We start from the raw sequence: 16,994 nt of genomic DNA, 5'->3' as shown, positions 1-16,994 counted from the left end.
ATATCTTTCAAATTAAGTTGACTTCTACTGCTATTAATATGCAAGTTTTACAACAGCTGGGTATGCAGTAAATCACATTTACTATTACTATCCATTATTTTCATAGCAAAAGCCTGTCGATAAATAAACCTTGAATTGACAAATGTAGACTGTAAATTATTAAAAAAAATGATTCAGAAGATTCGAAAGGCATAAAGCCACAACACATGCAAGTTTTCCCCAAGAAAATAGTTCCCGAGTATCAAGTGATTTTCAAAATGATAACACTACTAGTACTAGTACCACTCATCTTCCCTAGGTAACCCTTTAAGTATTCAGGTATCCTAAAAACTCAATTTTAATTCCAAAAGTATGAAATTCTAAATAGTTAATTTAACTATAAAAATCAGATATCAAATTTTCATTTACATTTCAAAAAGAAATCATCATAGAAAAACAAAGGAAAAAGAGTAAGTAGGGTAGAAGTTCCTTCTATTTGAATGGCTCGAAGCCATGAACACACTGTGTTTTAAATTAAGTGAGGGTTCACAAGTAGTTTTATAATTTTATTTATCAAGTGAAAAGGCTTTTGATTGGAATTGGTTGATCAAAGTTCACAGATAGTTTTACTTAAACGGTTTGCCACTAAATACGATTTATAATAGATTGTAACGCTGTTAGGCATAAGTAGCCAACCTCATTTAGTAGAAAAATACTTTTATCATTTTAATAGGTGAACGTGAACTTTAGTAGCAAGATTGGAAGAATGGCTGAGCACTTCTAAAGTAGGTTTTGGGGAAGTAAACATGGTTATGAAAAAAAATGTTTGGTTGTTACAAATCAAAGTATATCTTGGTTTCAAAAGCCAGTATGACCAACAATAATAAAACGAAGCTGGCAATTTTCCACTAAGCGTGTGTTTGGTTTTGCAATGACTGAGAACTGATTTTAACAGAACTGAGTTTGATATATATGATTGTAGTTAAAAGTGAGTTGAATGTAAATTGATTTATGTTTGAATGTAAAAGCTATTCTTATCAATTTATATTGTTAGGAAAGTTTGGATCAAAATTACTTTTGGATGTGTAATAAAGGGATGATGTATTGTCACCCACAACTAATTTTCAGAATTAATTTTCAATCACCGAAAAAGCTTGGAATTTTAGCTTTCAAGTGAACTAAAGTTTGAGGTTGGAATTGATTCGCTTGTATTGCAGCAAAACACTATATTTTTGTCAAACCATGTTTGACTGTAGTGGACACACGATTGGAGTTCGTCCCTGTGAAACCAAACGAGTGCTATGTTCCACTAAGAACTTGCTTCCCAAATAAAAACGTTTAAATATAAATTACTCCACCTACAACTATATTTTAGCCAAATTTTAATTTGATCAAATCAAGTTCATTCAAAACCAATTTTACAAATGCTCGCCCAAACACACATATCTAATAAGTATTGCCAAATGCCTAGTTTCTTCTAGTTTGTTATTCACAATCAACAGCACAGGCAAAGCTCACAAGCAGTATCAAAAAAGGGTAAAGGATCCTAACAATGATGTTAAGTTAGCACATGAAACATGTTTCATCATGCTTCATAACTCTCTTTGATTCAAGAACATCTTCTCCATCTTTTCATGTATTTATTAATATTTCTTTTTCATAACATTTCCAATCTTCACCTATATAGCACTTGCACTTCAAATTTATGACACGACACAGACACATATGATTACATTCAATCAATTTCAATTTCTCAAATTAAGAATCAAATATAACAAAAGAAAGCAGTAAAAACGCAATACCTCATCGAGTAGGAATCATGCCGGTTTTCCTAGCATAGGCAAAGATACCACCGGCTTCAATGACAGGACCGGCATCTCCAATAGGCTTCAACTTATACTCCTTTCCGGTTGTGTGATTGATCAATCGATTCTCCTCGAGCTCAACCGTCACTACATCTCCCGTACGGCACTCCTCGCAGATTCGCGTCTCAGATTCAACCGGATACACCTCTCCAGTAGCCACGGAGTTCCGGAAGAAGATCCGTGCGTATGACTCCGCTATTACAGCGGCGGCACCGGAGGCGCCTAATGCCACCGGTGCGTGTTCACGGGAGGATCCACAGCCAAAATTATCGCCGGCGATGATGATTGAGTATTTCGTTTTGGTCTCGCCGGAGTCGATAAATCGGACAGCGTAAGAATCAGGGAGTCCAATTAAAGCAAAGGAACCGAGCTTCTGGTACTCGTCGGGGTTGGAAGGGACGAGAGTGAGATGCTCGGCGGGGATGATCTGATCGGTGTCGATGTTATCACCGACAACGTAGCAGAGACCATGGAAGGATGAGGTGGCGGTGGTTGTTGTTGAGGGAGAAGGAGGCGCGTGTGCGCGTGTGATTTGTGGAGAGGAAATGATGGTTTTGCAGAACTTTGATTGAAATGATGGAAATGAAAGGAAGTTAAACGACGACGTTGAAGAAGAAGAAGAAGAATGAGAGAATGAGAGTTTGTTAGAGGAAGCAAAGGTTAGGTTTTGAGAAACAGTAGCGGTTGCAGAGGAAAACGCCATCGTTTTAAGGTCAGAGACACACACTCACTCTTTCTGGTTCCCTCGCGATGATCTCCCTATTTAGCGGCGCGTCTGTTAATTTTCATTGCATTTATATATATTTATTGTATTTAAACGACGGCGTTTGGAGGTTATGTTTGGTAGCAGCCATTACAGTTTCCGTGTCGATTTTTCCTTTTTAAGTGGTACTAGTAGTGTTGTATCGATTTTGTTTTCATTACAAAATATTCATTTATTTGATAGGGTATTTCTATATGATACAAATTCAAATTTATTAAAATTAAAAAGAAGAATCCATAAAAAAATTCATAGTATTTAGATTAATAATTTAAAATAATTACATATCTATAAATATGATAAAATTTAAATGTTCAAAATATCATACATTTAAATGTATCTAAAGTAAGAACTACGTCAAGCCGTCTAAGGGTGGTTGATGATTTAAATTATGTAAAGCCTTATTTGATGGACTTTTTTTAATAAAATGTCAAGTTTAGACTTTTTAAAGAGGACATTTATCTAAATAGGTAATCATTAAACTTTTCAAAATATATACTTTAAGTCATACATAAATCAATTTAAATATCAAAGTAAATAAAAAAATACATAAAAAGGTCGTCCCGTCAAACTTAAGCTTTTTAAAAAGTTTAAGTTTGAAAGATCGATCTATTCGTATAATTGAGTTTTTTTTTATTTGTTATGTATTTTAATAGACTTACATAAGACTTAAACAATATTATGGTTGAATTTGACAAGTTGTTTACTTATTTAAAATCTATTATCTTATTATAATTTTATTGAATTTGTTTCTTAATTTTTAAGGCCTATTTGGCTGTAAAAAATTTTTAATTACAATTGTCCGATTAAGTATAACAAATTAATTGAAAGCTTGTATTTAGTATACTTGCAAATTGATAGACTTCTTGATTTTTTTACCTATTTAATTATAATTGTATTTAAATGTTTTGATATGAAAAAATAAACTTTCAGAGCATGATAGACTTTAAGAAAAGTCAAGCTAGACCTCAAAAAATGGTTTATGATAAGTAATAGGTCAGAATCAAACTTCAAATTTTTAAAACAAACCAAATCTATTTAACCAAAATCTTGTCTGATGAAACTCATCTCCACCCCTATCTATAACGTTCACAGCGCTACAATTGTCATAATAGAATTGTTCAAATGGACTGCCCGAAAAATAATAAGGCTTTGGGCCTCAATTTTTGAGACCGAATTAGATTAAGGCTTCCGTAAAAACCCAAGTCTATGACGGACTAATCCAACAAAGCTTCGGGTGGCTCGTATTGCACGTATTAAAGAAATATTTATTTAAATTATTAAGTGCTAAAATAGTTAGTAAAAATATTAATATTTTGTAATTAACAATTAAATGTTAGTAAATAATATTAACGAAAAAATTAATATAATATACATGTATTTGTTAATTTTATTTATTGTGGTTTATTTTATTGCTAACAGTTAAATATTTATGGATGTTTATTTTTTATTTAACTATGTATACATGGACGTATTAAATATTTTTGAAACACAATTAAATTTAATATATTAATAATTAAATAGTAATTTTTTATAACTTATTGAGTCTTATTTTTATTTCCACTTCTAGATATTAATTCTAAATTGTTCATATCATAATTTTAAACTTAATTTTATGAATTAAAATATGTATTTAGGTTTAATATATTTTTGTTTTGATAAAAATTTAATTAAAAATTATCTATTTAAATTTTTTTATAAATAATTTTAATTATAAAAAGAATATGCAGACTGACCCGGAAGTCCGTGACTCGTATAGAACCAAACTCATGCACCAATTTTGTAACACATTTAATTCGGGCTTTTTAGCTTTATCCAAAAAACCCGCGACCCGGTTGGCCAGTCATATGCAAATCGGGTAGTCCGATTTGACACATCTAGACGACGTCAAAGTTATTTTATTAAAATTTATAATTGATGAAAGTTACTCTATCGATAGGAACTAAACTACCACTACAACAAGACGGAAAATTCAAACAATATTGCATTAAGACGACAAACAAAACATCAACGCACTTTGACAAAGAAATCACAAAAAGATACCAAAGAAAAATTAAATAAAATCATTTACTTAGATAAAATAAGAATAAAAATGACTTAGAGGTAGGGGTGTTCGCGGTGTGGTTTGGATGAGACAAAAACTCATATGATCCAAAATTAAAATACTCCAGGTTTGATTTAGTTTGGTATGAATGATATTTATAAAAAAATCCAACATGATCTGATTCGAATTAATGCGGTTTAAATTGGATCGATTTTCGCTTATCCAAATTATAATTATAAAATATTAATTGAATATTATTATTATTATTATTATTATTATTATTATTATTATTATTATTATTATTATAAACTTACGTTAAAGTAACAAGTTTAAAATAAAACATAACAGTTAATATATTAAAAATTAACATTACAAAATAATATTAATGGATTATGTTTGAAATATATGCAATAGTAAAAAATAGTAAATTAAACAAATAAGTACTATTAATAAAAATTAATACTAACAAATAATAAATTAATGCGATATCTAATAATAATAAAAAAAGATGGGTTAAGGGCACTTGTTAAAACAAAATCAAAAGTAGTAATTTCTTTCTTAAAAAAGATAAAATTTAGAATTTTTAAAATTTTGAATACACAATTTTTAATATACTTTTAATGTAAAATTTATATATTTAGACTATTAATAAAGAACACTTGTTAACATTTTCCTAAAAAGATAAATAAGTATAAAATTGACACATGTGTTCGGTTTGATTTTGTTTAAAGTTTTGAAAATTGAATTCGAAATTTGATCTAATATGTGCGGTTTTTATAAAAGAAAATCCAAACACATTAAATAATATTTGATTTTGTGCCGTTTTCAATTTTTTTAGATCATTTTACAAGTTTTTTTTTTTTTATTGATTTGATGTGAGCATTCCTACTTAAAAGGGTGGTTCTATACTAAAAAAAAAAACAATCTTAAATCACATTTTTCTAATAAATGAAGAAGAAGAAGAAGAAGAAGAAGAAAGAACATAAGTTTTTATAGATAAGGCGGTGGTGACACTTTTCTTTATGTGATGACTAATGAGAGACAACATACTAGAGTTGAACAATAAATTGTAGTAATCTAAATTTCAATTAAGATGTAAATAAGGTTCAGTAAAATATTATTAACTCCTGATTTATTGAAGGCCATTGACCTTTTTGTTACTACTCTCTCCAATCATTTTTATAATAGACATTTAGAGCAATAATAATTGATGTATTTATATTGACTCAAATGTTTTTTATAAAAAGAACCAAAAGTATAATTTTATTGTGTTTAAATAGATTAAAATGTTGGTAAAAAGATTGTAATGATTTCTTCCATAAAAATAATAAAATTTACTTTTATGATAGTTTTTATGTTAGTTTGATAAGAAAAATAGAGTAAAGAAGAAATAAAATTATGAATAAAACAATTTAAATCTAAAATAAAATGTTACACAAAAATTTGATACCTCATTTGTATATGAGTGTGTATATATTAGTTATAAGAGAAGTGTTAGGAACATTATCTTTGTAACATTCATTCTAAGATTTATTCTTTTATTAGGTGAGAGAAATGTGAATGTCATTACTTTATGTGAGATTTATTTCGAAAGTGTGGGACTCATATTGATTTTATCTAATAAGAGAGTAGGTATTGAAAAAAGAGTATTATTTGCATTCTTCTATGTTATGTTAGTCTTAAACATGTTCTTTAACACATTTTTTTTAACATTCTCTATTTAATTTGTTAAAATTTACATAGGTCTCATTAAAATATACGGGTCTTTTATAAAATTAGTAAAACTATGTGTAGTTTAACCAATTAAAGAAAATGTGTGTTAAAGATTCTATTGTTGACATTATTCTTATTTTAAAGAAAATGTTTGATGAACACTCAAATCTCCATTTGATACTATGAGAAAGAAATAGAGACGGTGGATTGATATATGTGATATGTTGGTGATATTATAGAAAGAGAGATATATATAAAAAAATAAATGTTCAATGATTGTATGAAAATTAGAAATTTGAAATTATTGGTGTTCTCTTCTTTACTCCCTCATATCATGAGAGAGATAAAAACATAAACATATGAAAAATGATTTTCATAAATTCTACATACAAACAAGAAATTTCTTGTATCTCTTTATCTCTCTTAACATGACAGAGAAAAGAAAATAGAAAGAATAAAAAAAAGGATCCAAATTTAAAAAATAAGAGTGTTCAACCTATTTGTTTTATGACCTTATTTATATTTCATTTTCGACATCTTTATTTTATATTTTTAAATTTAAATTTGAAACAACAATGAAATGTTAAAGATAAATTTCTAAAAATATTGACCAATTTTATTTTGCACGAGTAAGCATTACTACATTAGTAATTGATATTGTTATTATTTTGATGAACATGGTGATCAAATCCTCAAATCAACTTTATATAATATAAAAATTGACCAAAATTGATAAACATTTTCAGTGATTTCTTTATATTATGGTATAGAATAATAATTAATGGTATGTTGTATATATATAATTTAAATAATGTTAATATCAATTTAAAAACTAATGTGATATAATTTTATTAAATATTTATTATTTTAAGCTTGTGAAAAATATTAAAATCATATTTTATTAAATTCATAAAAATATTATATTTAAGTTTTTATTTGAGATCGCGATAGAGTTGTCAGAATCACAGTGATTTAATATGATTGTGACAAACTCACTTTGATACCAATTGTAACTTGAGTATTATTTTTAAATGACCTAATTATTATCAATTCTTTAAGGATTTTAAAAGGCTATGGCAAAAGCAAACATGCAATGTTGTTGTTCTGAGTTTCAAACTATTTATGCTCTCCGAAGAATCTTTTACTCCGGATGGAAGTAGTTGAGTTGACATTCAAATGAGTCTATAATTTTTACCTTTTGAAATTTAATAATGCAATTTGAACAAATCATCTTTCTCACATTTTCCAAAACCTCCCATTCTTCCTGGTTTTATCAGTCTCGAGATTGCTTCTCCTACACACAAGTAGCTTCCTACAAGAACCTGCTGGAAGAACCCAACTAAAAGATGAGTGCCATTAGAATCTTGATGAAGCCGTAGATGAGAGAAAATATTTAAATTGAAAATAAATTATATATATTGATAGAATGAGAAGATACAATTAAATCCATAATATGTGATATATATAGCGTTATAAGGACTTCTAAAACTAATCTTCTATAAATTAATTATAATTAACTTTTACCTCTAATATCCTCTAAGTTATAGTGTGATTATTACACTTTCAGTTTGAAAAATTTTAAAAAAGAAATATTGAAAAAAATACTGGCTAAAAAGAATTTAAAACAAAGAAAATGTATCGACTGAAAAAAAAATATATAAAGTTAATAGAGACTTGACAAACTAACTACCGATAAACTAATTCTAAGTAACTTTTACATCTAATAAAAGCTAAGCCCTTCATAGAGTTCATCCATTCATCAATACAATTTGAACTTTAAAGCGGTGTTATCAATCGTAGATTGCAGAAAATAGCGGTTTGTTCAAATTTTGCTAGGCAAAAATGCTTTAGTGTTCCTTTAGCTGTAATTTGATAAAATTTTGTACTAAATAGAATAATACATAATAATAGCAATTTATTCAAATTTCACTGTACTAAGTGCTATAACACCACCATTTAACAACAATGTCCTAGACTTTTGAACATGTCACTCGAAAATTGTTGTCATGTCACACAAAAGGGAGTGAAGTGTGTCGTAGAAAATTGCACGCAAATGAGAGAGATCAACTTGTGGTGTTGCTCTAAAGTGTGTGCTAACATTATTGTCTTGTTGGGTTCAATTGTGACGTTTAACTCATTATTGTTGGCACGCGCCCTCGAACTCCCCAACACGTGGTATCAGAGTCTTGATTCGCCTTGGTGGAGAGCGGGAGTTGATCTTAGTGTTAGATCCTTGTATCAAAAGTCTTTTTAGCAATATATTCAATAGATGGATTCTGTTGATACTAACGACGATGCATGTATAGAATGTGAGAGACTCACCCTAGGAGAAAAATAAATTTTATAGCAATAACTTCCCCATTTTAGACTTATTTCATGTGATTTATATTTCATGATTACCTTTCAATTCCTTTAGTTTTACACTTAGACACATCCATGTTATACACTCTGCCCTCATATCCCTTTTTCATGTCCAAATAAAAATAGGGAAAAGCTACAAGTTTAGACCAGAAAACAACGATTTTAGGGTCAAATGATAAATAAATAAAAAAAAATCAGAATTTATAGGAGTTTCACTTTAGCGGTTTGTGACAATTATATATGCTATTTGACTATTATTGGTGGCGCTACAACCACGACTCAATACGTCTCACTACGAGTGTCGTCTAAAGCTTTTACAAGTGTTAGAACATAGAAAGTATATTAGTGTGTGAATTTAAAAATTGTTAGAATCTCGCTTGAAATTTTTTCATATATTGATTAACTTTCAACTCTATAAATACTAATGTCATACATTTAATAGTTTATATATGTGAGATAGCTTCTATCACTATATAAAAAATGTCAAACTTTTATGAAAAATACATATTATTCATAACTTTTTCTCTTCTCCCTCTTGTGACTCGATGCACTTTCAAACCACTTCTCCATTTTCTTTCTTTTATATCTTTTCTATCTTTTTAGAGTGGTCATCTTCCAACAAAGGTCCACAAACCACCTAATTAACACTAATGGGTAAAATCTCCATGCACTTTCCAAAGTAATAACAAAGAGTGTCCTAAACTATTAAGAGAAATAGAGACTGCAACTCTTAAAAAGTTACGATCTTCCAAATAGGAGCTTGCCAATCCATTTATTCTAGTTATGTCGTGATTGATAGTTGTTTGCACAATTTTGGACAGTATCACGAAACATAATAAAGAGAACCGTGACTCAACTTAATAATATTTTATATGATTGAAAATTATTTTTCAAAACATTTTTTTGAAATCTCAAAAATAATGTAAAAAAATTATTTTATCAAACCATTGTTCATAACTATTGATAAATATTTTATTAATATCCATCAATACAAATTATAATAATGTCTTAGAAATTAAGTTATAGCAATAATTAAAAAGTAATATAAAAAAATAATTAAAATTATATTAAAAATTATAAACGACATTTTTTTAAAAATATTTTGTTTATTAAAGTGAGGCTAAGATGAAATTGGATTTTCCATAGCGTCTAGAAGCCGCCTGCTATAGCCGCATCGCATCCTATTGACTGTATAGTTTGAAAGGTAATCATAATTTCAGCTTTTCAAGAAACTACTCAAATAGGTTTTCAAGATATTTTTTTTTTTTGCAGATGTTAATATTTTTTTATATAAGTTTTAACAGACAACCTAAAAGTTTTAAAAAGTGATTGTATTTCCTTCTCAAAATTAAAGTGATTTTCTGATGAAAATAAGTTGAAATGAATAAGCTCTTAGTCTAGAAGTTATGTAGTTTTCATGATAGTAGGTTATACAAATTTGGGTTATTCTTCTTATCATGTATACAAGAACCAAATAAGGAATTCATAAATTGTCAGAACTGAATTATTGATAGTGTAGCATAGTTGTACACACTAGGACTACATTTAGATTGATTTATCAACAACTAATTTGGACTTATCTACTAGAATAAACACTTGGAAAAGTGTTTAGAAAATAGTTAATGGAAGTAATTTATGAAATATTTAAATAATAGCTTATCAAAACAATTTATATCGTTTGAATAACATGTTTAGCTAAACAAGCCCTTGTTTTCTATTCATATTTTGTTATGGATTTGGACTTGTGCATGTGGCAACACCATGAGATTTGACACTGAAATGCATAATACTTTTTATAGAAACCAATTTAGATTCACAAAATGAATTGGGATTTGTAAAATTTGTTGTTTAATCCAATAGCTTTGGTGGAACAATCAATGCTTCCTCAGTGTTGGAAGCGGAGTTAACAGCAATTCTTTAGGTCTATTTTAGCCAATATTTTATTGAACTTAGAGATAACCTCTTGTTGTTATGTAAGTTCATGTTCATATTGAGAAAATTCTATTGCATTTTGGTGGATTTGCGCATATGAGACGAATAGATTCTTAAGAGGAGTCGAATCGATATATCAAGTTTTATGTAATTGACTGTTGTTTTGCAAGTTACATCCGAGTTATCATGAAAATACACTAAACTATATTGTAGAGAAACATAGGAATGAATTAAATAATCAAAAGACGAATTATTGTCAAGAAAATATTAATTTTTTTACTTATATAAAAGATTTATTACTTTTGACTTGCGTTAAAATATGAAAGTAATTTCCTATAAAAAAAAAACATTCATTAAAATCGTGAGAAAAAAAAGAGTCTGTAAAAAGTTTTTTAAATTACATGATAATTTCTATCAATTTCTTAAATTCTTAATAAAAAAATGTATATTTCTCTAAATACTAATAGATAAATGGCTATATGACTTTACACTAATAGTATATGATAATGGCTAACTGACTTTACTCTAATAGTATATAATAACTTGACTAAAAATGTACATCTTTCTCTAAAAATGTACACGTGCAAATATTTGTTGAGGGATGAATTGAAAGATTGATTGAAATATTTGTGATTGGGACGAAATACTAAGTGCATGCTTTGGTTTGTGGTTAGATTGACAAATATATGGTGAATCATTGCGATATGGATAAAAACTATATATTTTAGAGCATTAACAAAATTTTGATTTTACTAAACTGAACATAAATTCAAACATACACTAAGTGGATATTTTATCAATAATACATTGTTGACAAGTTAATAGATTTGTGAGCTGGCAATGATTTTGGGGATATGGAATCAAGGTGTGTCTCCATTATTTTAGTAAAAGTCAAACACTTCTAAGCTTTAACGAAATCAGTGTATCACCGTGATTATAAAGATGTAATAATTCATTCTCGTCTTTCCTTCTTAGCCATATTTATGTTCTCCTAACAATCTTTAGTTCCCCAAATGAATCTACTACTTTTAATTTTGAGATTTTAATAAAGCAATGAGATAAAATACACATTCGATTGAATTTTTAAATTCTCAGAAAATACTGGCTTTGCTATTTGTTTTTGGAAACAAGCAACTCCTTCTGTTTTAGATTAAACAGGTGCAATGAAAGAACTAAAATTGTACAAAGAGCTGCATGATACATATTTCTAAAGAATTCTTCAAATCCTCTATTCAGAACAATCACATTGAACATTGATAAAGAATTCTGCAAATCCTCTATGCAGAACAATCACATTGAACATTAATAAAGAAAATCATGTGACAATAAACCTATTTATTTTTACAGTGAATATACATTGGACATGCAGTAGTTCCAAATCTACCTCCAGGTTTTTCCATATGGACGCGCAATGGGAGTCATAACACCGTGGAAACAAACATGCAGTATATGTGATTATGTTTGCACTGTCGCCAACAAAATTTCATAAATTTCAAGACATGAATATGTTTCATTTCATGTCTCAGAATCTACAATATTCTGTTGTGAACCACAATGCAAACATTCCCTATGTCTACAACTCACTCCTTGTATATATCTTGTTTGAATTTTGCAAATCGCGTTTCTTTTGTATATATTTAACAAAAATGCAATGAAAGAACAAAAAGTGCACACACTAAGCTGCATTATAAACTTCCTAAACATCCTGTCCTGTTAAATCAGGTCCTATGTATAGTGTCTATCAATTCATCTCATTCACAAATAATGTCAAAATTAAAAAATTACATGCTGCAAATTCTCCAATGGCTAGCCTAAAATTAAGAAATCTGGTATGCCTGTGTTTGAAATTGCCTTGAACAGTAAGCAATAGTATTCCTACCAAGTTACCTATCTGTCATGTCAGATTCAAGCATCCAAGCATGTTACATCATGGATGCATATGCAAGTCTCAATTCGTTTAGAAATGTTTTGCCTTACCAACATGCTTTAGATTAAACGTATGGATTATCTTTCTAACATCCTTTCTAATCGAAAAGAATGCTGAGACAAGAGCAATAAAAATGGTTGGATAGATTCGGACACCATTTGCATGACTGAAACCAGATTTTCCCAACACGAGTATTCTGATCAGACCCCAGATAACAAGAAGTATTCCGAAAAGTGTGATTCTTCCCGGTTTCATCAGACCCAAGATTGCTCCTCCTACACACAAGTAGCTTCCTGCAAGAACCTGCAGAAAGAATCCAACTTGAAAAATGAGTGCCAAGGCTAAACCCTTCAAAGAGTTCATTCATTCATCAAGACAATTTGAAGCAATGTTGTCAATTGTAGATTGCAGAAAATCGCAGTTTGTTCAAATTCTCCTAAGCAACAATGCTATAGTACCACTTTAGCCACAATTTGACAAAATTTTATACTGAATAGCATAATGCAAAAAAATAGCGATCTGTTCAAATTCTGCCACATTATAGCACCGCTATTAAACAACATTGATTTGAGGGATTGTTTTTCTTTTTCAATTACTAATCTACCTCTAGGCGTTGAAGTTCTGAAGCAGCGGAGATCGTCCTTGAATTGAAATCATACAAATTTAACAAATTTCTATAACTTGGGATGGTTTTCTGAGTGAAAATAGCCTTTGCAAATGCTCCTGGATAGAGAAGAGTCTTCACAATGAAATGAGGAAAGACATCACTTCCAATTAATAGAGAAGATGTTAATTCTAATGGTGTCTTGCATATTCCCATTCTGCATGGAACACTGAGAAAAAAATGGAGCCTTTGTTAGTATCAGCACTGGCGCACTACAATACAAAAGCATTGTTTTGATTCTTTTGAATTATAATTGAAATAGGATTTGAAACTGAAAGTACTATATCAGAACTCCATTTCAAGCTTTTAAGGTTAGTAATTACAAGAATTAAAGAACACACACACACATGCCATTAGTATATGACCATGAGTCAATGGCAGAGCAATAATGAACCTAATTAATGTCATAATTCTCTACATACATAGGAGTTTGATTTAACTTTTTGGATGCCTTTTTCAAACAAAGACAATTACAATTACAATTACTCCATCTTGTTTCAAATATGAAAAAAGTACCCTCTGGTACATTTCTTTGTCCCTAATTATAAGACCCTTGACAAATTTCTAGATACATTTACTACTATTTTTCCAAATATATCCTTTATTAATATTACTAAATTGTCTTGGAATATGAAAAGTTAGCATTGAATGCATCTATACGCAGAGTAATTTAGTAATAGTCTATACATAATCACACTGCCAACTTTTCTTAATATGCATAAAAAGTGTCTTAGAATCTTATAAATCAGAGGAGGTACTTATATTCATTGATCTCAAATATAACCAAATTCAATTACTTTCACCATATTTAATGATGTCATTTTTAATATATGATTAATTTTCTAACGACTACTTTATTCTCATGAACGAAAATTGAGACAGAGGGGTAACTCTCATAGCAAATATTTTCCTTCTACACTTATCAGCAAAAAAATTAGCCCCTTATGTTAGACCCATTAACCCGAATTTGTAGCAAATTATATTGCACCGACACTTCTGAACAAAGGCATGTCTGGATATTTGACTCCAACACATTAATTACATTTAATTAATTAATTTTCTCAATTTATTACTGGTTGACATGTCAATCTCACATCTGGTATGTGTCTATGTTTCATAGGTAGCAAATCAATTTTGTAACTTAAATTGGTAGTTGAGTGATCTAAATGATGATTGTGTTCTATAAATTGCATTTTATCCACACAACAGAAAACTAGTGCACAAAATTGAAAGAAAAGAAACAAACAAAAACCTAAATAATTATTAACCCTAATTTGCAGAATATTAAACTGAAAATGTAATAACTGATTTCAAGAATCCTGTTACTGACAGAAAAATAAAAAGAAAAAAGTAAAAAAGAAAAATAACAAGAAAGGTGAACCGTGAACGTAACTATATTAAAAATACATTTTACAATTTCTTTTCCGACAAAGTGAAGTGTCGTTAAAAGCAAAAAGAAAAAAAGGTTAAAGGGAAATGATGATATACCTGAAAAGGGGAACTTGAAAAATGATGAAAATGAAATAAGTTGAAAATGCAATGGTGGAAATTAGGTTGGCTAATTGCTTGGAAGAAGCCATGAAACTGTGAAACCTAATTATCTTTTATCTTTTATCTTTTTCAATTAAAGTTGAAAAAAATAAATTAAAATTGAAATTAAGAGAGTATGTGGCAAAACGAAACGGAGGTAAAAAGTTTGACGAGTTCAATTTTTTCAATAAAATCGAAATTGCTGTGAAGTTATCTTTTTTGCTGGTCCGGGTAATTATCACTACGGGAGCAAAAATTTCAACAAAAGGTTTTGGCTTAATGAACGAATTAACGATTTAAACAGTTTTACATGGATAATACAAACTATTAATTATTTATTTGTTATACATTAAAAGTTACAATTATACAATAAAATAATAAAATTAATTTATACTAAGCTATCTCAACTTTATACACTCACAATCTTTAAAAGTTTAAATATATTTTTAATTCTGAAAACTTTAAAATATTATTCCTACTAAATTTTAATAGATTTTTAGTCCCTTGTATTATAGGTGTCTCCAGAATTAATCCTTGTTGTTATTCTAATATTGCTAACTACGATAAAGGAAGTATTTTAATGAGATATGCTACGTAGACTTTAAGATCATGTGGCATCCATGTGGCAATGGACTTACTTGAGTATTTTATTAAATTATCTAATTAATAAATACATTATTTTTAATTGATTTAAATAAAAAATAAAAGAATATAAAATAAATAGATCAAGACGTCGTGTCGTGTGTTTGAAGTCTAAGTAAATATTTTAAAATTTGAAAAGAGATCGCAATAATAGAGGGTAAGAAAAAAATGAAGAAGGGATAAAGATTGATCTGTCTTTGAATTGAAGAAGAAATTTAATTTTAACTTTTTAATTTTTAATTTTTTTATTAAAATTAATTAATTAAAAATATATTTTTCTGATTTAGATTTGTAACGTGAGTATTTAATAATAATGTGACATATTTTTATTTTAAAATAACATTTGTTCATACATATCATGATTTAAAAGCTAAATGTTGTAAATGAAATGTAATTTAAAAGAAAAAATTTGAAAAAAAAAGTAAATTACAAAAGATTTAAGTCAAAACTGAATTAAACTTAAATGAGCATTACTGTATTTTTCTCTTTATTTTAATTTATCATAACTACAGTTTTTTTATAATAAAAATGTGAAATTATAATAGAGGGAATGAAGGGGATGAAAATTGATGTATCTTTAGATTAAAGAAGAAATCTAATATTAATTTTGATATTTTTTTACTAAAATTAATTAAATAAAAAATATATTTTGCTGATTTAAATTTATCACGTTAACATTTAACAGATAATATGACATTTTTTTTAACATATTTATAGAAAAATGATATTTGTGCATGCACACCGTAACATAAAAGTTAAATATTGAAAATAAAATTTATCTTCAAAAATTCAATCAGAAGAAGAGAAAAAAAAAACTTATGTGAAATTAAATTAATCTTAAATGACGACAATTGTCTTTTTATTTTTATTTTAATTTATCATAACTATATTAATATATTTTTTATAACAAAAATAGTGATATCGAATAATAAAGGGAAATCAAAAGATTAAAAAAAGAGATGAATATTGGTGTATCTTTGAATGGAAGAAGTTACTTAATTTTAATTTTAATATTTTATTTTTTTATTAAAATTGATTAATTAAAAAATCTATTTTGTTGATTTAAATTTGACACATTGACATTTAACGGCAATGTGACAATTTTTTTAACTGAACTATAAATAAAAAGAACATTTGTATATACAGACCATAACTTGGATAAACATTGTAAATAAAATATAATTTAAAAGACTTAATTGGAAGAAAAAAACTAAAAAAAATCAGCTAAACTTAAACGGCGACACAACTGTATGTTTCGTTTATTTTAATTTATCATAACTACATTAACAAAATGGTGAATTGAACAATAGAGTTAAAGAAGAAGATGAAGAAGAAATTGAAGATTGATGTGTATTTAGATCAAAGAAGAAATCTAATTTTATTTTTGATGATTTTTTTTGTTAAAATTAATTGTTTTTTTAATATATTTTGCTGATTTAGATTTGTCGCGTTAGCATTTAACAATAATGTGACATTATTTAATAGAAAAAAAGGATATTTGTGTATACAGACAATAATTTAAAAATTAAATATTGTAAATGAAACGTAACTTAAAAAACCTCTAAAATTACAATAAC

General features: G+C 27.9%; 2 protein-coding genes across 3 annotated transcripts; both read right to left on the bottom strand.

The window, feature by feature from the left end:
• Positions 1-1,781: 1,781 nt before the first annotated feature.
• Positions 1,782-2,653, bottom strand: LOC101505367 (3-isopropylmalate dehydratase small subunit 1-like). Its single transcript, XM_004506846.4, has one exon. The coding sequence runs from the start codon at positions 2,545-2,547 to the stop codon at positions 1,783-1,785; it is 765 nt and encodes a 254-aa protein (XP_004506903.1). The 5' UTR covers positions 2,548-2,653; the 3' UTR covers position 1,782.
• A 9,653-nt stretch (positions 2,654-12,306) lies between these two features.
• On the bottom strand, positions 12,307-15,006 carry LOC101505701 (uncharacterized). 2 transcript variants are annotated; one of them, XM_073369916.1, is made up of 3 exons: positions 14,734-15,006; positions 13,186-13,402; positions 12,307-12,884 (listed from the first exon to the last, which is right to left on the bottom strand). In XM_073369916.1, the coding sequence occupies exons 1-3, from the start codon at positions 14,823-14,825 to the stop codon at positions 12,612-12,614; spliced, it is 582 nt and encodes a 193-aa protein (XP_073226017.1). In that variant the 5' UTR covers positions 14,826-15,006; the 3' UTR covers positions 12,307-12,611. The 2 variants fall into 2 exon arrangements, with proteins under 2 accessions (XP_073226017.1, XP_004506904.1); XM_004506847.4 differs by having other exon boundaries at positions 13,186-13,414; positions 14,734-15,004.
• Positions 15,007-16,994: the final 1,988 nt, after the last annotated feature.

Source organism: Cicer arietinum, chromosome 6, assembly GCF_000331145.2.
Source record: "Cicer arietinum cultivar CDC Frontier isolate Library 1 chromosome 6, Cicar.CDCFrontier_v2.0, whole genome shotgun sequence".
Classification (NCBI taxonomy): domain Eukaryota; kingdom Viridiplantae; phylum Streptophyta; class Magnoliopsida; order Fabales; family Fabaceae; genus Cicer; species Cicer arietinum.
Note: the sequence above shows the minus strand (reverse complement) of the source record. Positions and strands in the feature narration are given on the sequence as shown.